Source organism: Aphelocoma coerulescens, chromosome 1 (assembly GCF_041296385.1).
Source record: "Aphelocoma coerulescens isolate FSJ_1873_10779 chromosome 1, UR_Acoe_1.0, whole genome shotgun sequence".
Taxonomy (NCBI): Eukaryota; Metazoa; Chordata; class Aves; order Passeriformes; family Corvidae; genus Aphelocoma; species Aphelocoma coerulescens.
In genome coordinates, this window is record NC_091013.1 from 103,943,617 (window position 1) to 103,968,958 (window position 25,342).

Genomic DNA, 25,342 nt, shown 5'->3' on the forward strand with positions numbered 1-25,342 from the left:
AAGGCACAAGGAAACATCACAGTGTCTCTCTAGAATCTCTTTGTCCTGTGAAACTCAGCAGCTGAAGCTGTTCTGGTGCTACTGCTAATCTCCTCCACGAAAAAATTCATTCTAGCAAGGAGCAACATCTCCCAGTTGTTGCCCCCAGTCGCTCCAGCTGCTCCGGCCAACAGCCCCCTGCAGGAAGGAGCACAGACCCCAATGCATCTTGGCTTTGCCCCAATGCATCTGCCCTTGGGCAGAGAAGCCCCCCGGGGCACAGGTCTCTGGGGCAGGAGGCAGGCAGCAGTGCTGCCAGGGCTCGGGGGGTGGCAGGTCTGCTTCGGCAGGGACTCTGCCACACCTGCAGATTTCAGCGCTCACCGGGCCCCAGGGGTCAGAGCAGCATTCGTGCCCTGGCCCACACGTTCCTCGTCTGCGTCACACCCCCGGGCTTAGGATGGCCACCGGCCAGGACGTGTCCCAAGGAGGCCGTGCCAGCTTCTGTGGAAGGCCCCGTGCCCTTCCCGCCGCGGCTGCGTCGGCAGCCGTGGGGGCTCCTTGTGCTGCCCCAAGCCCGCAGAGCAGGGGAGCGTTTGCTTATGGTTGGAGCCGTTGCTTAAGTTCCTGTCGGGCTGTCTTAGACACTTGGGGCAAGGGATTCCTTCACACCTGGGCCACTTGGGGCGGGCAGGTGGCATTGTGTGCAAGGGCCCTTTGTGACACGGTGCAGCACGGTCACCGTGGGAAGGAACGGGACAGGGTGTCCCAGGGCCCTTTGTGACACGTGCTGCTGACATAGGTGCTGGCGGCGACACGGCCACGCCACAGTGCTCGGAGCACGCGACGGGACAGGACGGGACAGAGCGGTGCTGCTCTGCGCACTCGTTCCTTGCCGACCCGGAGCTTTTCCGAGGCGTTACTCCTGCAGTGCCCTCGAGGCCAGACTGCAGGACTTGGTGACTCGGAGCTTTTCCGAGGCATCTCCCTTTCCTGCGGCCACTGCCCTTGAGGACAAACCGTGGGATTTGGTGACCTGAATCGTTTACGAGGAGTCTCCTGTCATTGTGGCGGAGCCCTCTGAGACCAGAGTGCAGGACTTGCTGTCCTGTAGCCTTCCTGAGGCTTCTCTGTCGCAGGTGCCTTCAAGGCACAACTGCACGACCTGCTGACCCGGAACCTTCCCAGGCACCTCTCCTGCGAGTAGCCACACATCTACTCAGTGTCATGGAGCAGAGGCCCCTGACCGTGCCCAAGCAGGCCTTGGTGAAGGGGGAGGAAGAAGGCCCTGGAGCTGCCCCAGCACAGCAGCCTGCAGAGGTGGAGCAGTTCCAGCAGCTGCGGGAGGGTGAGGGGCAGAGCTGGGCCGCAGGGCTGGTGCCTGCAGCCAGCTAGGCCCCATCCCATCCCATCCCATCCCGTCCCGTCCCGTCCCGTCCCGTCCCATCCCATCCCATCCCATCCCCTGGGAACATGCCCATGGACAGGAGGGAAGAGGGGCCGGGGCAGACCCCCGTGCAGCGGCCGTGCCCCATCCCCTGGCCAAGGCCCGGGCTGTGTTCTCCGGCCTCTCCCGCAGCCCCTCAGCTCTGGCTGCACTCGCTCTTTGCCAGATGCAGCCGTGGACCGGACACAGGAGCAGGGCCCTGCCCGTGGCCGCTTCCGCAGAACAGCGCAGGTACCTGCAGCCATCCCCACCCGGGCTGGGCCTGCTGTCACTGCTCAGCCGAGCACCGCGCTGGCAGCACCTCATGGAACATCCCTCCCTTCTTTGCCCTTCTCCTGCAGATGATGTGCAAATTCATCAGGAGAATTCGGGAGGAAGAGACCAGCGTCATGGGCACTGGGTTCAGAGCATACCCTCACATCTTCAAAACCAAGACCAGTGCCGCCCTGCTGGATATGCTTGTGGAGGAGGGCGTTTCCAGCCCAAAGCAAGTAAGCAGCCTGTGGCCAGGGCTGGAGCCCCCCAGGAATCGCTTGGCCACCCAAGCCACGCCCGCTGGTCACTTTAAGCCTTTGAGGCCATCACAGTGTGCTGGGAAGGGAAGCGCTCCTCTGGAGAAGCAGGGGACATTAGTCCCTCTGGCAGCTTTCCAACTCTCCCCATGCCTTCTCCAGGTGCCCGCCATGGTGAGGTACATCCACCAGTGGCTCCAGTCCAATGAGTATCCTGAGTACAGACTGTCCAGGACCCTTCTGGATCTGACTGAGGCCTACCCCACTGATGTGGTGATGACTATCCTGCGTGTGGCCCCATCATGTGACAGGTATGGGGCCCACCTGCCCAGAGGGCCCAGGGCTCACCAGCCCATCACGCTGTGGAGCCTGTCCCAGGTGTCTGACAAACGCAGAGTTCCAGGGCCCTCTGGCTCCTCCCTTTCCCAGCCCTGGCACGTCAGCTCCCGAGCCTGCTGCCATGCTCCCTCCCTGCCCCTCAGGGGCCCGTCCCCACAGGGGTGGGCTGCCTGGGTGCTGCCTGTGAGGGGCAGTGGGAAGAGGCAGGGCTGGCAGGCAGCTCAGGTCCCCGCTGCTGCCCAGGCCATGGTGCTGTGGCCGAGATCCCCCCTGAGACAGAGCTCTGACCCCACAGCGCTGCCACGACCATGTGGAAGACGCTCATGTGCTCAGTCAGGACTTCAAAGACAGTCATGCCGCTACTCCTCGATGTGCTGGGGAGCTGGCCAGAGCACAGCACGCGCACCTCCGACGGCGACGACACAGACGTCTTTGCCCTGGCTGTGAGTTTCTGGAACCGGCCCTTGCTCGCCCCCGGGTCGCCACTCCACCAGTTCTCCATCCTCCTTCTCCCACTGCCATCTCTCTGCCTCAGGCGCTGGGCTGAAACCGGGGCTAGGGGGCGGGTTCAGGGGCACCAGGCCCGGTGCTCCCCCTGCGTCTCCCCTGGCCTCTCCCTCCCACGCTCGGGCTCTGCCACATGGACACTTTGGCAGTGAGCGCTGTCTCGGGGTGGTTTGTCCTTTGCAGGCAACTCTGGTGATGTGGAAGATCCTCCAGGTGCCCTGTGTCCCACACGTAGTGACAGTGTATTTGCCCCGCCTCTTTGTGCATCTGCTCTTCCAAGTGTTCTTCAGCACAGTGGAGATGCCAGAGAAGGTCAAGAACTTGTGGAGAGCATGCCAGGAGCAACATGGCCTTGCCACCGACCCCAACAGGTGCTCCATGCCAGTCCTCCTGTGCCTCCCATTTCCCCAGGGCAGATGCCAGTGCCCCCAGCGTGACCTGGGCTTTGCTCTGCACACAGGTTTGCAGTGCAGACCCTGAAGGACCTGCTCTGCCGACTGTACTATGAGGACGTGGTGGTGGCTGTAGAACACAAGCGAGGCTGGGACACGCTGCTCTGTGCTGACACCCACCACCACGCAGTGGGTCTGCTGGCCAGGTGAGGCCCCCTCCTCCCCAGCTGCCCTCTGCATCTGTGCCCTGTGTCCCGGGTGCCCCACACAGTCCCCGTGGTCATGGGCCAGAGGGCCTTGTCGTGGGCCGAGGGATGGCCAGCCAAGGACACTGGAAAAGGCTGGGAGAGGAGAGTCTCCAAGAGCAGCCGCCTCCCAAAAGACCCAGGTCCCCTTGCAGGGTGGAGGGGAAAGACCCGACCTGTGTGTCTGTCCTGGGAGAGGTTTGCCCCCCCGGCTCACGGTCCTGGTTCCTTTCTCCTCCTGCCAGGGAGATGTCCCGGGCCTCCAAACTCGTGTGTTTCCGGATCGTTTGCCACCTCTTCAGGCTGCTCAGCGGGGAGGAGCCACGCTGGGATCTGCCTGCCCTGGCGTTCCTTGTGGAGGTGAGCCTGACGGCCAGTGCTGCCTCACTGAGCTGCCTCCCAGCTCTCTGCCCTCTCGTAGCCGCAGCTGCCCGGGGTTAGGGTTGTGCTGCTGCCTGGGCCCAGCACTGCGTGCTTCCGGGCTCCTGCCGGCCGGCTCCCCTGTCACTGCCCTGTGCCTTTCAGGTCCTCTCAGATCCCCCTTTCCAGCACCGGAGTAGACGTGGTGACAGCATCCTGGAGATTATGTCCAAGAACCTGCGGAGCGAGTGCAGGGAGAGGCGTTGCCTGGCGCTCAGAGGCCTTGTGGTGCTCAGCAAGGATCCCTCGATGGTGAGAAGGGGGCAGCGGCTGAAGCTGCACTGGCAGCGTGGGGCTGAGGAACGCAGCCGCTTGGGCTTGGCTGGGCTTCGGGCACTGAGGCAGCTGTTCCCAGCTCTCCTGCCTCCCGGTTCACGGGACGGGCCTTTGGCCTCTGGGCCCTGCGGCAGCAGGGTGAGGTTGCACAGCCTTGTGTTCCGCACAGACCAAAAGAATGCGGAGCCTGACCGAAAGCCTTGTGGAGCTCCTGCAGGAAGATGACAGCGACGTGGTTGGGATGACTGTTGTCATCCTCAGCTATTTGTTCCTGTATAGTGGTGCCCCAATACCCAGCCCCATCGCCCTGCAGCTGGCTGAGGCGCTCCTGCCACTCTTTGACAACGTAAGGCTCTGTGCCCCCAGCCACGGCCACTGGCTGCTGCCCGGACACTTTGTGCCCTGTGCATTTTCAGGCCTGTGCCCAGGTAGGCCTGGAGCAGCCGATGCTGAGGTCTGTCCTTCTTCCTTTCATACAGGATGATAGCCAGGTGCGGCTGCGCTCCATGTTTGTCTTCAAAGAGATGATGGGTTTATTAATGGAAGAGGGAAAAAAGGCCCTGAAGTCACACGTGCGCCAGAGCCTGCTCCCACTCTCCTTCCACTGCCATGACGAGGACGGGCACGTGGCCAATGTGAGGACTCGTGGGCTGCCGGGGCTCCCCTGGGAGGGGGCTCGGCCGCCTCCTGCCCTGGCGCCTCACGGGCTGCAGCACCCTCCTGGCCTCGGCACAAGGACACGGGTCCTGGGCCCTGGGCTGTGGTGCCATCTCCCGGTCTCTGCTGCTCTCCAGGCCTCCCGGGAAACGCTGCATTGTGCGGCCAGCTTCCTGAAAAGGAGGGATCTCAAACGCATGCTGGACGTGGATCAGACATGGAGATTCGGCGAGGGCCTGGTAAGGACGGCCTGGAAGCCCAAGTCGCAGCCTGGAGAAGCCCCCTGACTTGCGGTGCTCCGTGTGGGGGGCTGGCAGCTGTGCCCCTGCCCAGTGCTGCAGCCAGGGGCTCCAGCCTGCACCCCGCACGCTGCTCCCTTCCCTGGGCTGCGCGGGCTCTTCTCCAGGCTCCTGTGGCCGCGAGTCGGGCGCCCACGGAGCCCCGGCCCCGCTGGGCTGTGGGGCGGGGGGGCACCGCGGCTCCCCGGGCAGCACCCGGCCCTCGGCCCCCTCCAGAGCCTGGCGCCAGCGGCTGCTGGCCGGGCCTCAGGGCCGTGCGGGCACGGAAGGCCAGGGCTGGGCGCAGGGAGCACCCGGGCCAAGGCGCTGAGCCCGCGCCAACCCTTCCTTCCTGGCGCTCTCTCCAGCTGGCAGGGGACAGGAGCCGAGCGGCCGAGCACTTGCGGCGGGCCCTGCCGTACCTGCGGAGCCCACAGGAGTCCCTGCGACAGGCGGCCATCAGGTTCATTGGTGAGCCACGAGCCCGGGGCCCCTCCCCGCCCCTCCCCGCCCCGCCGCAGCTCGGCCCCCGCCCCGGCTGCTGCCCCGGCCAGCGGGATCCGGGCCCGGGGCCGTGGAGCCCCGCCTGCCCTCGGGGCTGCCACCGCCCTCTCGCAGCCGTGCCCTCGGGCGTCGGGATGCGGCGAGGGCCCGGGCTGAGCCCTGCCGGGGCGAGGAGAGCGTGTGGCCGCAGGGCTGGCAGCGCCGCTGTCAGGGAGCTGTGCCGCTGGGGCCGTGACAGGCTCTGTGTTCCCAGGCATCGCCGGGCGGCACCTGAGGGGCCAGCAGGAAGAGCTCCAGCTCCTCTGCGAGGGTGAGTGAGTGCAGCCGGCTGTCAGCGGGGGCCGGCGGGGGGAGCTGCAATCCCTGCCCCGGCTGCGGAGGGCTCTGCTCCCTGTGCAGACGAGGGGCGGCGTGGGCAGAGCACAGAGAGGTTTCAGGGGCACGTGGGGGATTTGTGGCCAGCACCTTCGGTTGTCCAGGGACCTTCGATCCCGTTGCTCCCTGCTCCCTCTTGGCCATGGCAAGAGCAGGCTGGGATGGCCCTGACCCTCCTCGGGTCCCCGCAGATCCGGAGTCTGACCGTGGCTCTGTTCTTCTCTCTTGCAGCCCTTGAAGACGCATCCCGTGACATCAGCCCTGCCGTTTCCAGCCTGGCGCGTCAAACAGCCTACGTCCTCCGGGCACTGGAGAGAGCTCCGCACTCCATCTCCCAGAAGCTGCGAGATCGACTCCGCAGGGCATGCAGGACATGGCCTCGTCTGTCGGGCCGTGGCTAGCTGCAATGCTGGAGCTCTGCAGAGACCTTATGTGGGAGGCTCTGTCTACTGGGGCCACCTGAGCCAGCGGGCATTTTTCTTTTCTTTAAGATGGTTCTTTTCTTCTTTTGGTTTTTCCTTTGTATGTAAATATAGAATGTGTTCTAATACACAGACTCCCAGGAGCTTTCTTTTTGTGCCCAGTGTCCGCAGGGCACAGGGGAAGAGGGGAGAAAGGGTGCTTGTGCTCAGCAAGTTGCCCAGGCGTGCAGTGTGGAAAGGAAAATGGCCAGAAGCCCCTTGGCCTTTGGTGGTTCTGTTGAAGCCTTAACGCTGCCGACAGAGCGGGTGGGCAGGGGCCGGAGCTGCGGGGACGGCTGCGATACCGGTGCCTGGAGATGGCCGCAACCCCTGTCCCAGGCAGGAACCGCCGTCTGTGTCCTCCTGCCCGTGCGTTGCTGGCTGGACTGCTGAGGGCTCCGAGGTGCCTCTTGATCCGGCCCCTCTGGAGCTCCGTCGGGGCTGCGGCGCTGCCGGGCAGCTTGGCCGGGCTGGGGCAGATCCTGAGGGGCCGGGGCGGTGGGAAGGCCTGCGGAACTGGGCGTCAGAGGCCATAAGCAGCCCCCAGGCAGCCGCCTCGTTCCTGCCACCCGGCTGCTCCGGCGCTTCCCCGACGTGTCTCCCAGGCCCGCGGCAGAAGCCCTCGAGGCCAGGCCTCAGCAGGAGGGGGGGACCATTCCAAGGTGCCCAGGCTGGGCTGGCTGGGGACAAGGAGGGCGGGGGGCCATGCCGGGCACGGCCACTGGCCGCTGCCAATAAGGGGCAGTGGGCAGAGGCAGGGCCGGCGGCCAGCCCGGGCCCCCACGGCTGCCCAGGCCACGGTGCTGTGACCGAGGCCCCCCTGACGCAGAGCTCTGGGCCCGCACAGCTGCTGCCTCCACGGGGAGGCCGGCGATGTCTTCTTGAGCCGGGCTGCCGAGTCGCTGATGCCGAAGCGGCTCTGGACGCCGCAGAAACAGCACCAGAGCGTGCACAGGAGCAGCAGCAGCCCGAACGCCTGCTCACCAAGGCATCCGCACCAGCTGGGATGCCAAACGGGGGGATACTGTGGGCACAACTGCACGTGGCTTGGCAAAAGGCTTCAGCAGAATTGGCCACAATGGCTTTCTCTTGCCTTGCCAGCCTCACAGCGACGCTTGGCAGCTTTGGCTGCAGCCCGTGCCCTTGACTGACTTCAGTGGCCGTGCTTGAGGGCAGACCCGCCTTCCACAGTCAGGCGTCCCAAGGCAGCGGCACTGGTGCCATCGTGAGAGAGAGACTCTGATGGGACACAAGCCCTGCGCTGCAGCTGCCATCCCTCTCCTCCATGCAGGCCCCTTAAAGACACATGCATGAGCTTCCAAACTAACTTTGGACTTGCTTGGAACAAAGGAAGAAGCAGCCAGCACTGAAGAAAAGCAGGGAGTGGTGGCAGACGTTCAGGGGTGGAGGGAAGCGCTTGGGTGTCTGCTGAGGAGATGGCCCGGTTCACAAGCTCAGGCTTTGCTGCTAGAGGATCCTGCTTTGCTCTTGCTGGAGGCCATTCCCTACCAATGCATGGCTTACCATTGTTCCTGGATCAAGTCTGCTGGACCTGTGGCAACAAGTGTGTCCTGTGTCCATGTGAGAGCAGAAAAGGGCAGGACACGTCTGCTTCCAGCACCTGTCTTGGCTGCTCCTTCAGGGTGCTGGCACCATCATCAGAGACACCCAACAGCATCTCCTCCCCGAGCTATCCCTATCCTCTGCGCTTCCCCAGGTGTCTCCCTTGATGTTTCCTGGGGAACCTCCCTGCTTGTGGCCGTCCATTGCCGTGCTCAGCAAGGACGCAGTTGTGTTTGGACGTGAGCTGCCACAGCCAGACACGCAGCAAGTGGAGCGGAGAATATCAGAGGCTGGGCCGATTCTTTTTTTCCAGAGTGCAAGAAAGACAGAAAGGCACAAGGAAACATCACAGTGTCTCTCTAGAATCTCTTTGTCCTGTGAAACTCAGCAGCTGAAGCTGTTCTGGTGCTACTGCTAATCTCCTCCACGAAAAAATTCATTCTAGCAAGGAGCAACATCTCCCAGTTGTTGCCCCCAGTCGCTCCAGCTGCTCCGGCCAACAGCCCCCTGCAGGAAGGAGCACAGACCCAATGTGTGTTGGCTTTGGCTGCCCTTGGGACCCGGGGCACAGGTCTCTGGGGCAGGAGACGGGCAGCAGTGCTGCCAGGGCTTGGGGGTTTGCAGGTTGTCTTGGTTTTGAAAGACAGGTGTCTGCTTAGGAAGGCTGAAACCTCCCCTGAAGTGGCAGATATAACCCCTTTCCCTCTGAATTATTATAATTTTGAAATCAAGGGGCTTTAGGCAAAGAGGTGGGAAATAGGAATAACAGTTCTTTACTATATATATATATATCCAGTCAAACAAAGCAACAATAACTATGGCAGTAACAGTGAACAATCACAAACCCAGTCCCAGCCTTCTCGGCTGTCAGGCCCTTTCCCCTCGGGTGCAGTTCCGCTCGCAGCCGGCAGGGGCGCTGGCGGCTCCCGGTGAGCAGGGCAGGTGCGATTGTTTCCCCGCGGCTGCAGGGGGCGCTCCAGAGCGAGCTCGGTGAGCACGCGGCACTGGTGCCCTGGGGTCTCGGGAAGGGATGGAACAAAAGCTTCACAAACTCCAGACGGCTGGCCTCGGTGTCCGGCTGGAGCCTTGGGAACAGCAGGCTGGAGAGGCAGGCTGGAATAGCAGGCTGGAGGGGCAAGCTGAAACGGCAGGGATGAGCACAGATCCCAAGTGGCAGACGCGTTGTATCCAAGCGGGGAACCCCCCGGAGGTCCAGGCAGGCAGGGCGAGCATGGCTACAACACAGCAAAGGCTCCAATCAGTGGCGGGGCAAGGCAGCCACAGCCCAGCCTCCAGCGGGATGCAGAAGGTGGGCTGGGGGTCCTGGGATCTTTCTCCGCAGAAAGAAAAATGGCCGAAAAGAACCAGGCTCCGCTGGTGAGCAAACTGACCCCACACTCAATGAAAACAAAAGACTAGCCAGGTCTTTTGTCTTCTCTTAATTACGGCCATTTGTCCCCTAGCAACATGCATATGGGAAAAAATTCCTTTAACAGGAAAAAAACTAGGACTAAACTAAAACCCCAACATTAACCACCCCAAATTTTTTCCCATACTAACATGTTACATGAATCTTAACCTTTTTAACCATATAAATACATGCATCACCCGAATTATATACATATATACATGCTGATACTGATACACTGATACAAGTACAGAGCCATGGGTAGTTCACTCTAAAACAAGGTCCCCTTGCGGTATGCATCGGGTCTGTCTATCCCTTTGCATCACCCATCAGGTGCAACCTGGTCCCTGAGCAAAAACAACCCCACGGATGAGTTTGTCTTTGCTCAAGGCAGACTTTACCCAAACAGTTTTTCCAAGCATACCTCTCACGTGCACCACTGGAACCTTATCCCCATCTGTTGTTTGTAGGGGTTCAGATTGGGCAGGGCCTGCTCAGCTGGTGGAGCCTCGGGTGTTAACTAACCACGTGGCTCTTGCTAAATGCACCTCCCAGTTTTTGAAAGTCCCCCCACCCAGTGCCTTCAAGGTTGTTTTAAGCAGTCCATTACACCGCTCAACCTTCCCAGCTGCTGGTACATGGTAAGGGAAGTGGTACACCCACTCAATGCCATGTTCTCTAGCCCAGGTGTTTATAAGGCTGTTCTTGAAATGAGTCCCATTGTCAGATTCAATTCTCAGGGGTACCATGCCTCCAAAGGACTTGCTTTTCGAGGCCCAGGATGGTGTTCCGGGCAGTAGCGTGAGGCACAGGGTAGGTCTCCAGCCATCCTGTGGTGGCTTCTACCATTGTGAGCACATGGCGCTTGCCTTGGCGGGTTTGAGGCAGTGTGATGTAATCAATCTGCCAGGCCTCCCCATACTTGTATTTGGACCACCGCCCACCATACCACAGGGGCTTCACCCGCTTGGCCTGCTTGATCGCAGCGCATGTCTCACAGTCATGGATAACCTGGGAGATACTGTCCATGGTTAGATCCATCCCTCCGTCTCGTGCCCACTTATAGGTGGCATCTCTGCCCTGATGGCCTGAGGCATCATGGGCCCATCGAGCTAGGAACAACTCTCCTTTATGTTGCCAATCCAAGTCTATCTGGGACACCTCTATTTTCACAGCCTGATCTACCTGTTTGTTGTTACGATGTTCTTCATTAGCCCGGCTCTTGGGGACGTGAGCATCTACATGACGGATCTTCACAGATAGCTTCTCTACTCGAGTGGCAATGTCTTTCCACTCCTCAGCAGCCCAGATTGGTTTACCTCTGCGCTGCCAGTTTGCCTTATTCCACCTTTCCAGCCAACCCCACAGAGCATTGGCTACCATCCATGAATCAGTGTAGAGGTAGAGCTTTGGCCACTTCTCTCTTTCAGCTATGTCCAGAGCTAACTGAACGGCTTTGAGCTCAGCAAATTGGCTCGATCCACCTTCTCCTTCAGTAGCCTGTGCAACTTGTCGTGTGGGGCTCCATACAGCGGCTTTCCATTTCTGGCTAGCGCCTACAATTCGGCAGGAACCATCAGTGAAGAGGGCATATTGTCTTTCACTCTCTGGTAGCTCGTTATATGGTGGGGCTTCTTCAGCACGCGTCACCTGTTCCTCTTCTTCTTCAGAAGATAACACAAAAGTCTCACCTTCCGGCCAGTTCGTAATTATTTCCAAGATCCCAGGGTGACTTGGGTTTCCAGTTCGGGCGCACTGCGTGATGAGGGCGATCCATTTGCTCCAAGTAGCATCGGTGGTGTGATGTGTGGAGGGAACCTTTCGTTTGAACATCCACCCCAGCACCGGTAGTCGGGGTGCCAGGAGGAGTTGTGCCTCTGTGCTGATAACTTCTGAGGCAGCTTGGACTCTTTCATAAGCTGCCAAGATTTCTTTCTCTGTGGGAGTGTAGTTGGCTTCAGACCCTCTGTAGCTTCAGCTCCAGAATCCCAGTGGTCAGCCCCGAGTCTCACCAGGTACCTTCTGCCAGAGGCTCCAGGACAGGCCATTGTTCCCGGCTGCAGAGTAGAACACGTTCTTCACCTCTGGTCCTGTCCTGACTGGGCCAAGGGCTACGGCGTGAGCAATTTCCTGCTTGATCTGGGCAAAGGCTTGCTGCTGTTCAGGACCCCAGTGGAAATCGTTCTTCTTGCGGGTACCCAGGTAGAAAGGGCTCATGATCTGGCTGTACTCAGGAATGTGCATCCTCCAGAAACCTATGGCGCCTAGGAAAGCTTGTGTTTCCTTCTTACTGGTCGGTGGAGACATCGCTGTGATCTTATTGATGACCTCAGTGGGAATCTGGCGTCGTCCATCTTGCCACTTTACTCCCAGGAACTGGATCTCTCGGGCAGGTCCCTTGACTTTGCTCTTCTTGATGGCGAAACCAGCTTCCAGGAGAATTTGGATTATTCTCTCTCCTTTCTCAAACACTTCTGTTGCAGTGTTCCCCCACACAGTGATGTCAGCAATGTACTGCAGATGTTCTGGGGCCTCACCCTTTTCTAGTGCAGCCTGGATCAGTCCATGGCAGATGGTGGGACTGTGCTTCCACCCCTGGGGCAGTCGGTTCCAAGTGTACTGTACACCCCTCCAGGTGAAAGCAAACTGAGGCCTGCACTCTGCTGCCAGAGGAATGGAGAAAAATGCATTGGCAATGTCAATAGTGGCATACCACTTTGCTGCCTTGGACTCCAGCTCATACTGGAGCTCCAACATGTCCGGCACAGCAGCGCTCAGTGGTGGAGTCACTTCATTCAAGCCATGATAGTCCACAGTCAATCTCCATTCCCCTTCAGACTTATGCACAGGCCAAATGGGACTATTGAAGGGTGAGTGGGCCTTGCTGACCACCCCTTGGCTCTCTAGCTCGCGGATCATCTTGTGGATGGGAATCACAGCATCTCGATTTGTCCGATACTGCTGGTGGTGCACTGTCGAGGTGGCAATTGGCACTTGTTGCTCTTCCACTTTCAGGAGCCCAACTGCAGAAGGATTCCATCGCATCCCATCGCATCCCATCGCATCCCATCGCATCGCATCCCATCCCATCCCATCGCATCCCATCGCATCCCATCGCATCCCATCGCATCCCATCCCATCCCATCCCATCCCATCCCATCCCATCCCATCCCATCCCATCCCATCCCATCCCATCCCATCCATGCCTTTCTTTGGTCTTAAAATCAAGACTCAAACATGCTTAGAAGAGAATAAGGAATTTTACCTTTGTATTTATTTTAAGGATCTTTAGGTGCACTATGCCTAGTTTGAATGTCACTCAATGTACACTTCAATGCACACCCCTAAAAGATCTGTTATAACATTATAGGCCTTACTAATTAGCATATCTATCAAAGATTCCCCATTGAGAGACTCATGTCAGTCCCCCATCCCCAAGGAACCTTCCCCTGGATGGTTCTATCTTAGTTTACAAAATGTGTTCTGGAGAGGACCTTGATGTCTGGGGGCATTTTGATCCCTAACTACGAAGCTTCTAAAATTTTAATCTCCTAGCTTGAGAAACAAGTTCAAGAATTTAGGCAAAAAGCACTAAGAATACAGAAGTTGTAAAAGGATATAAAAGGGGTATGAAAGAAAAGGCAAAAATCATCATGGCATCAAAATGAATACTACCCTAAAAACCGATATGACTCCTCAAATGATGGGAAAAGTTATTTTTGTCACTATTCCACATATTTAGAATAGAAGAACAGTGTATTTTCTGAAGGAATGATTTTTTGGTCCCTCAAAAAGTATTTTAATATTTACCTAGCATCTGCAGCGAGGGTGGCTCTGGATGATTATTGTTCCAGGAGACTCAGATCTCAACGCAGCACGAGCTGTGGTGGCATTGCAGCAGGGGCTCCAGCCTGCTGAAGAATTACAAGTGACTTTCAGAGGTCATCTAGAAGACAGTTGTTAACTTGCTGTATGCTGAAGAAACTGAAAGGCTTAGGTTCCTGCAATCCTTTCGGATCCAGAGTGCTTTCCAATTCAAAGTAGGAAACCTGCAGCGACTCATTTTTTGACATTATTTAACAGGCAGCCACCTCGAGACTTCAAGCAATGAAAAGCAACTCCTCAGGGCAGGAGCTAAAGATTTCACTTTGTTAATACCACAACTCTTGAACATTCACTTTCTTCAAGCCAGTGGTCTTTAATGTACCTCTTTATCCCTATAAGTTTGTGCTCAGCATTTTCCAAAATGTCACCCACACTTTGATATTGCTCCCCCTACCAAGTATACCTTTCAAGTTTTATGTGTGCTGCTTTCTACTGGGCTCAGCAGTTGACTTTAGATATCTATTTGCAGCTTAAATGTTTACAAAATTCACACAAATACTTGGATAAGTTGTGAATTTACCCAAATAATGGTAGCAACTGTACAAATTGTTTACAACTCATATTGGAAAAATTTGCCTAGCAGGAACAGTTACTTTATTATTCTTAAGCAGTTATTATAAATAAGTAGTTATCACAATTAGAAAAAGAAGTAGGAGAAATGCTAACACTGCTAGATAGAAAGTCATTATCATTAACCCAAATACTTAAATATATACATCTCAAGCAAGGGAATTCCTTAAAAGAACCCTTAGTAAAGCTCAGCGGGATACAAAAATGAAGGCACAGAACAAGAATTACTTGTGCCAGTAAATCCACTGGGAAAACATGAGACAGGAAAGAGGAAAGCCACGTGTTTGTGATCCAGTTTTTATAAGTTTGAGCTGCAAAGGCAGGTTTTGTAATTGAAATCTAGTTTTAAGGACAGGCAAGGTCATCATTCAAAAAAACCTGCAGACCCGTGGTTTTTTCTGATTTATATTGTTGGACTCATTGGCTTGCTGGGTTTATAAAACACATACTACAAGGACTTTTATGAAAAGTGCACTTGTTTGAAAATAGGTGTGAATCATTTATGAAATCCAGCTGTGTATATGACAGGTACAATCTGCACCTCACCCTGCAGCAAACAGGCAGATTACAAGCAGTGGGCAGGGAAAGAGCACTGGCCAGACACGATTAACTTGAAAAGACAGAAATAAGGTCAAGGTTAAACACTCTGAAAAATTTACTCCTGGACTCCACAGCTACAAAGGATGCAAGAAAATGTGCATCTAAACAGCAGTAAACTTAATCCTGATAAAAACAAACAACCAGATCAAAATAAAAATCAAGTCTGTTCATACATCACACAGGGAACAGCATGTCAACACTTTTAATTTATCACAAACAAAGAGGACTGGAAACAAGTCTTCCTAAGGATTTACTCAAAGCTGTTACAGAAGCTGTGCCGCCAACATCTATGTGTGTTAGACCTGAATTTATCTGACATAGGCTGTACACCCAGAAAACCCAGGACCACACTGCGCCGTTTGTCTGGGTTTTGAAATTCTAATATCTTCTTTTGGATGAGCTGCATTTCACGCAAAGTAAGTATTAGCAGAAGCTTTGGCAGAGCCTTTTTACTCAACCTCTTTTACAAGGCTCAGCAACATTTTACATATTATCACCTGTGGTAAGACAGATAGGGCCAATGATCAGTCTTTCCATTAAGGACCTGTATTAACAACTTAGCTGCTAAATAATGGATTACTTCAGCTTGTACACTTAGAGTCTCTCTATGCTGATATCTGAGAGAGCTGGATCAGGTCCCAGCAGGAGTGGGAATCTGTCCACTAATTAGGCATAGAAAGATTTACTTCAGGAGCAATTCTATGTAAATGACATATTAAAGATTAAGGGTCTCTTTTAAAAGGTCTGCGTAAGTGACCTATAATCTTATGTGGCAACTTTTATACACTTTGGAGACAAGGGGAAAAAAGGGGCCATCTTAAGGTGGTATTTTATACCATGTTTGCTGCCTTAGGTTGCAGTGACTGCCAAGCTTTTTTTTTGTCACAGATGGTTATGCTTAAATAGACTTGCCTGCCAATGTGATTTGAACTTTACTTAAATTATAAGTCACCCCACCATCTAAGTCAATTCCCACCATGACAAAAAAGGTTATTTAAGCTTTCAAGTGCATTGGTTTGAAAATTAAAATATCCAAGAGTGCAACAATAATGCAAATCTAGTTACCTGAGTCTAGAGAGAAAAAAAGAAGGCAAGTGATTTGCAACTGCCTTCTTAGCTTGAAGAAATGTTCTCATCTGTGGGTCAAAACACTAATAGCTACCCGGTCTTCCAGTGATTGTCATCCTGGAAGGCTGAAATATTTAACATGTAAATGAGTTTATTTGCAGATCACAAAGTGAAAACTCTATTATATAGCGAATATGAAGTGCATAATAAGCAAAGAAGACACAATCATCACAGAGTTATTAGACTGAAGTGTCCTAGGTGGCCTGCACATGCTTTGTGGAAAATTAGAGGATTTTGTAAATTTTCCTTGCAGTAAGTTTCTCAGATCCTTTCAGCTGAGCATTTTCACTAGAGTTGAATCTAACAGAAATAAACACTCACTATACTTGGCTAGAAACAAGATCTATAAGGGAATACTGGGGCTATGCAGGATGGAAATTTACTGGTTGGAGGGATTTAATGATAGATGGGCAGGTCCAAAGCATAGCTGTCCTGCAGACTTGCTAAATCATGGAGCAGGAACTGCTGTCCTGTGTGAAAAGAGTTGCAGTGAAAAGCAAGTTGGAAACAAGCACGAGTTGCTGGGAGAGACAGAGGCAGACTTGCTCCTCTGCCCTGCTTGTGTTGCTTTGTTAGCCCTTTCCTGGTCGCAGTTCCTGGCCAAATGCTTCGGGAGACTCACCACAAAGGACAAGGTTGTGTTTCCTGCCCACTGAGTATGGCTTCAGGGAGCTCTTCTCCCATTTTCAGGGTGCTGTGCTCCAGGACCAAAGAAAGAGTCAGTCCCCCATTTCTCCCCGTCTTTGTGCTCACTGGTGCTCCCTGCTGAAACCTGCCACAAAGCATGGGAGATCAGCATGGAGACTGTGCACAGGGAGTACCAGCAGCTGCCACAGCTTTTCCATAGATTTGTCTTTCATAACCTCAATTCTTTTTATTTTTTCTCAGCTTCCCTTGGTCTGCAGGTACAGCCTTTTTGTTTAGTCTATTTCTTCTCCTTCTAGGCTCAACATTTCTAAGAAATTCCTTCTAAGAATTGAGAATCAGGATTTATTGTCGTATCTGACATGATCTCTAAAGAAAAGAACTCCCAGCAATTTTGAACTTTCTTCTAAAAACATCCAACATGGATGATGGTGCTTTACAAAAACTATCTGAAACTACATTTCTTATGGGTCTGAAAACACAAAAATACTACCAAAATAAATACAAAGATTAATCACTAAATAAAGCTTTCCCTATTTCCAGTGTGGCTTCCGTTTTTTTTAAAACTGAACTTGTCTTTTTTTTTATCCTCTAGGTAGTTCTTGTCAAAAATTCCTAGCTTACACAGGCAGTAGATTTACTTATTTTAAACATTTTCTATAGTGTTCATCCAGCTCCACTGAAAAATGACAGTATTGCCATAATGCTGTCCCATTTAATTTCCCAAAAAAGCCTTGTTACTGCCTCCATATGTAATTTCATGTTCACAACCAAGCCTCCATATTCCTTTTTATTAAAAAGTAGCACAATTTCTGTGCTATTTTTCACCTCCAGAGGTGTTATTAGCTTGCTGTAATAACAGACCATGCGCCTGCTGTGTCTGCTGAAGAAATGATCCCAGTAGCCCAATGAAGCCATGCCACCTGCCCAGAAGCTCAGTATTCAACGTGTTTCTGTATATAGCTGGGCTCTCCATTGCCCCAAAGTTTAAGCAATAAAAGAAATAAAAGCTCCTAGAGAAAAATAATCATTTTTCAAACACATGCAAAGAAGGCTATTATTTTCTAAAGTCTGCTTCTGTTCAGACAAAACTGTGGAAATTAAGCTCATAGTTTTAGGTCCCAGTCCTGCTAGGAAAGCCACTAGTGGTGTAAATACATGTTTACTGCTGCAGAAGTAGAGTTGGGGGGGGGATGCACTCCAATCTGTCTTTCCAAATCTTGCCTCTTTTAGATGCCTGGAACACCATGACTAGGACAACACCCTGTGCTGATTCAGGCCAAGGCAATAAGAGAAGAAGTTGGGAGAAGTCATGGAGGACTTTGAAGTGTTTGTAAAATCAGAACTGTAAAGGTGGGGGAGAAAACCCAATAATTTCTGTCACTTGTGTAAGGCACAAGCTAAAAAAGAAGGTTCTTGCATCCTATGTAAAGACATTTAAAAAAGCACAGCCCCAAAAGCAAGTGAAGGACAAAAAAAAAATCCCTCAATGTCTACATAGTGTCTACCTGAATTCTTCTCAAAATGTAGTAGTTCTGGCTGACTTCTGTTGTAATAGCCTGAGTCACTTATCATGGCTTTTGCTGGAAGTATTTTAACAATGGTAAACCTGGCCAAAGAGAAAATTAAGGAACTGGACAGTATAAAAAGCAACAACTACATGGCATCGTAAATGATACTTCATTGTTACTGCACATTAAAATGGCTGCACATAAATGATATTTTAAGATCATTATAAAGTTATCATCATTAAAATGGGAGCTTTTTGTACTTACTGTTTACACCACAGAAGGCACCAAACCATTGCATCAATTTAGCCTCAGTATTTAAAAGGTTATTTACAAGTTAGTGGCACCTCCACAACAGGAAGAAACATAATCTGTGATTGGTTATTTGGCTCTTGGTCACTCTAAAAGCATTAGGACAACTATCTAAAATAATTTAAACTGTACTCCATGCACTGTTTTGATAATAGGAAAGAAATGTTCTTAAACTTTTTATTTCTTTGAGAAATCACAAATGAAAGAATTATTCTCAAGATATTTAACATCAAAAAAGAAAGGATGAGGAAAGTGGCATTTGTAATGAGTTTTTGTTCAAGAAAATAAAAAACAGAGACATCTGCTAACAGTTTTCATTTCATTTTCAAGACATGTGATTAATAGTTCTGAAATATATGTTGCCAACTACTATTTCTGTGGAGATCTTTTCAAGGAATACCTCTGAAAAAGGTAGCAAAATTGGCTGATCACCCAGATACCAACCTATGGATATCAGCTACAAGCCTATATCAGCTACATGCCTGAACTACTTTGTTACTGTAACCTTGCAGCCTAAAGAACTGGGTTCAGATCTGTTTTCTACCACACATTCATTGAATGATGCCAATAAGAAATCAAGTGCATGACTAGAGATCAGCTGACAGCACTGTCCTTCTCACAGGGGTGCTGTCTTGGAAGGCTCTTCTAAAATTTTTGATACAGTCTAACTGCTATTTGTCCTTCACTGCCAAATTCTCAAAATCTGTAAAACATTAACTAAGATAAGGAGATCTGGAATGCTTGGAGCAGCTGCACTACTTCATTACCTCAAGGAGAAATGACTAAACCAACAGCTGAGAGAGAGATAATTTACTTTTCCAACAAAGGAAACCTTTTTCTCTTACAAAAAAATGCCAAACCAAACAAAACTGAAAAAATAAAAACAAAACAAAACAAAAAAACCAAGGAAGAAGACTACAGCGTGCTTCCAGGACAAGATCAACCACAAATGGAACTCATACAACATTCCTTATCTTTTTTGGCTTTCAGCACTGTCAACAGAACTGTTATTACAAATATTAATAAAACAAAATTTTGTGGAACACCCCAGATCACACTTGCTGCTATCCACAGGCCTTTCTCATTAGAATTTATCAATAACCTTATTACTGAGCTATATATTTGGAGTGGGAAAGTTACCAAAGGCAACACAAAAACACGTAAAAAGCACATCTGAAATTTAAGTCCCTACTTCGGTTTATTGCAACATGTGACATACAGCAGGGCAAAAAAAGAACATCTAAAAAGAAATTGTTCTTCTGCAGTCACAGTTTCCTACCCTTGGTAACCGTTTTACAGAAGTATGATGTTTATTTTGGGGTTTCTGGCTTATTATTTTTTCCCCTAACACATCTGAAATATTTTTTGAGTTTTTTTTTTTTTTACAGCATGAAGATGTTTGCCCCTTTTTTTTTTTTTTTTTATTGTTGTGCTGGGATTACCTCTCTCCTCAGCAGATGCAAATCTGTATTTACAGCTGGAGAGCACATGCTGAGAATTTCTTGGGTTTCTTATTTGGGGCCTTGACTGTATGAGAAAATATCCAACAGCTGTTGTTGGTGGCCACTACTTATTCACAGGCATTTAAACACACCAGCGCATGAACTGCGAGGATGTTGAGTCTCATCTACAGAGAGACCGAACTATTTGTCAGACTTCTGCTCCACAGGAATTTTCACAGGGACATAGACCCGCTCTCTCTTGTCATTGCCAGAAACATAAAAAAATTCTTGTGAAAGTATGAGACTATACTACTGTATCTCTACTACCTTTCTATCTCTTTTCTTTTGCACAAAGGTCAGACACAACCTGTTAGATCCAGTTGCTTTTCCCCTCCTCAAACAACAGACAGTAAGCCAGCCCTTGAGCAAGAAAGGTTATTAGTAAGAGCACTATTCAAAACAATATGAACTGTTGATTTAGAAACATCACTCACTTAAATACCCATGAATGTTAAGTTCGAAAGCTTTACCCAAACTGCTTATGTGGCAACTAAAGAAAATCAAACTGCCTCATTAAGATCTGCTTTCTGAGAAAAGATTTAAGGGTAGTATTTATGTCATTGCCTCTTCTTTTTCAAAGAATAATAGTCACATGCAATAAAATTAGGAAAGATCTGATTACTCTCAAAAGCTTGTTATCAAGATGTTACTCTATTTCAAAAAAGGTGGAAACACATCTGATGCATTTACTCTAACATGTCGAGGTTAAATTTGCAGTACTAGTGCTGTTGTGTTCCTGATAACTCAAGGATAACCAAAGTTTCTGGAGAAGAGAACAACCATTTTAATCCCAGGCTGCTCTGTGGAATTTGTACACCAAGGAAGTTGTCTGTTTTTCCTACCTAGCTCAGTCAGTAACTCCATCCATACAAAGCGAGAATATGAATAACAGTTGACATCATTCTTCTGAACACGTGTGAGACAACGGGAAGGTGGATGACTAGAAAAAATACATTTCTGAAAGATTCCTTAGAGATAACCAGAAAATAAGTACTCCAGAGCTTCATCTGCATTATTAACAACAACTGTAATCTAAACACTGAGTTACAGACAACTCATTAGTTTTTGACTACTCACAGTCATATACTTCATTCTGCCTGATTTTTGGAATTTGTCACTAAATGAACAACTTTTTAAGATCAGAGAAAATTGTAGCTAATAATCTTGGAGGCTCAAGTCCATTTAGAAAGCTTTCCAGGATAAATGAAATAATTTGCTTCATCTGAAATGCAAACAGGCTTTTTATTTACTGAGCTGTGCCTATGAGGTATTAATCAGATAATACCTCAAATAGTATTTGCAATACAGAAGTTCAAAAACAGAAAGTAATTTTCTTAGTGGTATTATCATTCATGATACTTCAAAACAAAGCAGCTATCAGAACTCAAGTGTATATTACTATCTGTTCAGCTTGGTGGGAATCTAACATATTTTCCTCCTGCTCAGCAAACTCAGTACAGCCAACACGTGCACCCTTCCACCTGTCCCAAGTCACAGACAGAAGCCAGAGAAGAATTTCAGAGACAAAAGGCCAAATTTGAATGGCTGGATCCACTCTGTATTTGTTGGGGTTTTAAGACATCTAGTTTTTTTTTCTATTAAAGGAATTTTCCCCCATTCTGTTACTAAGGCGATAAATCGCTGGGTGCTTAAGAGAAGACAAAAGGGCCTGGCTACTCTTTTGTTTGACCTGGATGTGGGTTCAGTTCGCTCTCAGCGTCCGGAGAGAGAAGCTGCAGAGAAAGGAGCTGCTGGTTCCTTTTTTCGGCCGTTTTTTTTCTTTCTGCTGGAAACAATGCTGGGATCCCAGGACTGCTTTCCCTGCCCTGCTGGAGGCTGGGCTGTGGCCGCCCTGCCCTGCTGCTGCTTTGAACCTTCGCTGCGTTGTAGCCGTGCTCACCCTGCCTGCCTGGACCTCCGGGGGGTTCCCCTTTTGGATACATCTCGTCTGCCACCTGGGGTCTGTGCTCGTCCCTGCCGTTCCAGCCTGCTGTTCCAGCCTGCTGTTCCCGAGAGTCTGGGATCGGCTGCCCAGCGGTTTGTGAAGCTTTTGTTCCATCCTGTCCCGGGATCCCAGGGCACCAGTGCCGCGTGCTCCCCGAGCTCGCTCCGGAGCGCCCCCTGCAGCCGCGGGGGAACCATCGCACCTGCCCTGCTCATCAGGAGCCACCAGTGCCCCTGCCGGCTGTGAGCGGAACTGCACCCGAGGGGAAAGGGCCCGACAGCCGAGAAGGCTGGGACTGGGTTTGTGATTGTTTGCTGTTACTGCCACAGTTATTGTTGTTTTTGTTTGACTGGTTATATATATATATATATATAGTAAAGAATTGTTATTCCTATTTCCCACATCTTTGCCTAAAGCCCCTTGATTTCAAAATTATAATAACTCAGAGGGAAAGGGGTTACATCTGCCACTTCAAGGGAGGCTTCTGCCTTCCTTAGCAGACACCTGTCTTTCAAAACCAAGACAGTATTCATATAAAAACATAAGTATTAAGCTTTAATTACAAGTTAGCCAATATTTGCATTATATTTGACACAATGCTCTGGATACTTCAGGAGCACAAGTACATTGATCTGCTGTATTCACAAGAAGTAAGGGCAGTGTTCCCATTTATAACATAAGGAGAAACACTGTTAACAGCAAGTGTCTTCTTATACTTGAGATCAGAGAGCTGAGTGACCACACAGAGACTAGCCTGACTCGCTGTCCCACAGAAAGGGGAGCACCAGCATGCCAATTCAGGAACTCTGGGAGGCACTGGTACCTGCTGAAGCTAATGAAGACCTCTGTTACTCAGGAAAATCTACATACTCAATGTCTTTCAAAGGCTTAAATACAAAGAGCTGGCTTGTGAGAATACCTGGAAACACCATTTTAGGAACAGCTTATTTGCAGCCTGTGTCAAATTTAAAGATACCAGGAGACAGGTTTTGCATTATCTACTTGATGGTGGTACAAAACAACAGAGGTATCAAATGATAAAGATACGTTTTTGATTACAACACTATTTGGCTACTAGAAAAAGGGCAAATGTTGTCTTAGAAAGAGACATAAATAAAGACACAGCAAGAAAAAACCAGAAAACATTTTTAAGACAGCTAAGGACTCCCCACTACAACATCATGTACCTTCTTCTAGAGAGGGGCAACCTGTGAACGAAAGCATTGTCATACCAGAACACTTTAATGGTATCCTCATGTGTGCTTGCAAAACACAATGGCAAAATTATGCACATTTTTACCACAGAGCCTCCAAACCAATCAAATTTACCACCATGACAGCCATTTGTAATAAAGAATTTTTACAAAACTGTGCAGGACCATGTAGAAAATTATAATATGCAGTGATGCAAGTTTGTGTTGACTCTTTTCTCACAGAGATGGTGATGTTTGCAGTTTCCTTTAAAGTATTGGATTTAGATCATATCTAGCCTTGTCCAGATAACTGACCTTCAATGGTTACACTTTACCTGGTTTAAGCACAATACAAGGGCTGGAATTCAGGTGCCAGCCACACCTCAGTAACAATTAAAGCACATTAATTAATGCTCAAATCATGTTTCAATAAAATTCTACATATTTTTCAGGAAGTAAATGAGAATTCCTTGCAAGCTTCTTCCCTCATTAGCTTCAAAGCAAAAGGTCATATACATTCATTTATGCCATAATTATTTTTGATCCTCTAAGTGCACTGCTGCAGGTCAGCTTTCCATGGCACTAACTCTACAGCATGAGAGAGTAGGAGAATTCAGAGCAAAAAGCACTCCGAAGTGCTCTTCTAATTTCTTACTGTGGCTACCTCTCTAAGAGAGCATGAGAGTCCCAGGCTTAACTCTTACACACCTGGGGGTTTTGGCCAGATTTTCACTTTACTTCTGCCAGAGGATCCCAACATGCACAGTTAAACCTAAAGGACAACACAGCAAGGGCTGCAGCAAATAAGTAGTAACATATGGATTCTGGACACAGGGCAATGCAGCAGCCAGGGAGGACTCTCTGCCACCTTATACAATTTAGCCAGATTATAAGCAATTACCTAACACTGAGAGAAGAAGGAAGAAGAATCATAGGAAGGATATTTAGCTGGAAAATTATCCTGACTTGCAAATAGGGACTAATATCCTGTTTTTATAGAATTAACAAAAACTACTGAATATATTCCTTGTAGCATACTGTTATGTTTTTTTTTTTATTTCTTAATCATAGGATTAAGAGTTAATACAGTATTTTGGACCTCTGGCCACTTCCTGACATGTGGTGGTGCTGCTGTTTAAGGCAAGTCAGATAGGTTTCTCTAAAGATCAATCTGACATTTAATTCCTTTAAAAAATGCACAGTCATCTTAGAAACAATAAAAAGCAACCCCCCCAGTCTCGTATTAATTTTTTTTTCTAATAAAAATAATGTGCAAGTGGTTATTGATCTAGGCATATTTTTCCTTTTACAATAAATTACTCTACGGGTATGGTATTCCATTAATTTAAAGAAATTTACCTCTCAGCAGCAGAGAGAAATTTACCTATGCAGCTCAGCAGTTATGTAACTACCTTATTTGTGGTCACATGGTATCTACTGCTTTTAGTTCACTTCTAGACACTGGGAAAAAAAAATTCGGGAAATTAATGATCTTTTGGTTAAAAGTTTTCCTTTACGCCCACAGAAGAGGGCTGATAAAATGTTCTGATGTGCTATTCTAGTTCAAATTTTTGCTGTTTACTGCAGTTGTGTTTTACATATGGGCATATTTCATTTTGTTCCAAGCTGTGCAGAAAGGAAACTTGTTGTGGAATCCCTTTCAAACCTGATGAGAGCTACCCAAATGCTGGCCTGCGTTCAAGGCCACATCTGATGCTCCTGCAGCATGCGAAGGAAGTGACACACTTGGTGGAAGAAGGGAGGAGCACAAGTGAAGGCTGGCTTTTGAGACACCACAGCACTATAAAAACAGTTATTTTAGAAGACTCCTGTGTAGTAATGAAAATAATAATAATAATAGTAACAATAATAATAAATTATGGTTGGATCTTTATTGTACGAAACTGGTGCTGTTAGGGGAATCAGATCAGCTCAACTGCAGTTTCTAGCAAGATAACTGACAGAACATGTTTGAGAACACTCTGCTCTGTGGACCTGACGTTCCTTTCTACCATTGACAAAGAGCAGAAAGGTTAATGCAAAACAGCTCACCTGGAACCGATACTTTCACAGGCTTATTGTGTCCATAATAACAAGGAATTGTCTTCATACGCAAATGCAAAACATGCAGTTTTGCATGCCTTCTATTTGAAGCATAAAAAGAGTTTAGAGGACAAAAAGGGAAAAAAAGCTTTCTAACAGTCAAGATCCATATGACTGTGGGATAGTTTTCAAAGGGAAATGAAAATGTCATCACCTGACATTTCTGAAGCTGAGCTTTCAACTCCCAAGACAGAGTGCCGGCAGGAGTGTTAAATAGAAGAGCTGGTCACAGACCACTACACTCTCCATATGTTTCCCTGGGGCAATTAGTGTCACTTCCCCTATGAAGGGGCTCACTGTGCTTACCAGTGAATATGTCAAGTCTGGTCACTCTGAAAATAAACACTACAAAGTCACTGGCAGGACCTTTAGGTTGAAAAATGAATCCCTCTAACTTACATATTCTCAAAAAAAAAAAAAAAAAAAAAAGAGTTTAATTGAATAGTCCTTTGAAAGAAAGTTCTCTGCACTCCCTTGTGACATCCCCAGAGAAGAAAACCAGAACATATTCAACCAAAAATGTGTCTCAGGGCAGCTTTTGGGGTGCCTAATCTATGCCCTCCTTTCCTGTTGCACAGCTGGATTCTT

The 25,342-nt window shown here is 49.6% G+C and overlaps 1 protein-coding gene and 1 long non-coding RNA gene across 2 annotated transcripts in view; one reads left to right on the top strand and one right to left on the bottom strand.

Annotated features, from left to right (window-relative positions):
- Positions 1–1,206: 1,206 nt before the first annotated feature.
- LOC138119704 (maestro heat-like repeat-containing protein family member 7) lies at positions 1,207–6,481 on the top strand. Its single transcript, XM_069031814.1, has 15 exons — positions 1,207–1,327; positions 1,593–1,657; positions 1,768–1,917; positions 2,101–2,249; positions 2,573–2,720; positions 2,968–3,155; positions 3,245–3,382; positions 3,667–3,823; positions 3,971–4,093; positions 4,287–4,463; positions 4,597–4,752; positions 4,912–5,013; positions 5,421–5,523; positions 5,810–5,866; positions 6,163–6,481. Exons 1-15 carry the CDS (start codon positions 1,207–1,209, stop codon positions 6,330–6,332), a joined length of 2,004 nt encoding a protein of 667 aa, XP_068887915.1. The 3' UTR covers positions 6,333–6,481.
- Positions 6,482–8,783: 2,302 nt separating this feature from the next.
- LOC138113802 (uncharacterized) overlaps positions 8,784–25,342 on the bottom strand; it is a 41,942-nt gene continuing 25,383 nt past the window's right edge. Inside the window, exons 4-5 of the long non-coding RNA XR_011152333.1 lie at positions 13,174–13,277; positions 8,784–9,190 (exon numbers count right to left, since the gene is read on the bottom strand). This is a non-coding gene — a long non-coding RNA (uncharacterized lncRNA). The remainder of the gene's footprint in view (positions 9,191–13,173; positions 13,278–25,342) is intronic.

What these genes read in the sequence shown, in the direction of transcription:
- LOC138119704 (XM_069031814.1), top strand. Translation starts at nt 1,207, where the DNA reads ATGGAGCAGAGGCCCCTGACCGTGCCCAAGCAGGCCTTGGTGAAGGGG. An exon ending in CAGACGTCTTTGCCCTGGCT is followed by an intron (nt 2,721 to 2,967) that starts GTGAGTTTCTGG and finishes TGTCCTTTGCAG; the next exon opens with GCAACTCTGGTGATGTGGAA. An exon ending in GGAGATTCGGCGAGGGCCTG is followed by an intron (nt 5,014 to 5,420) that starts GTAAGGACGGCC and finishes CGCTCTCTCCAG; the next exon opens with CTGGCAGGGGACAGGAGCCG.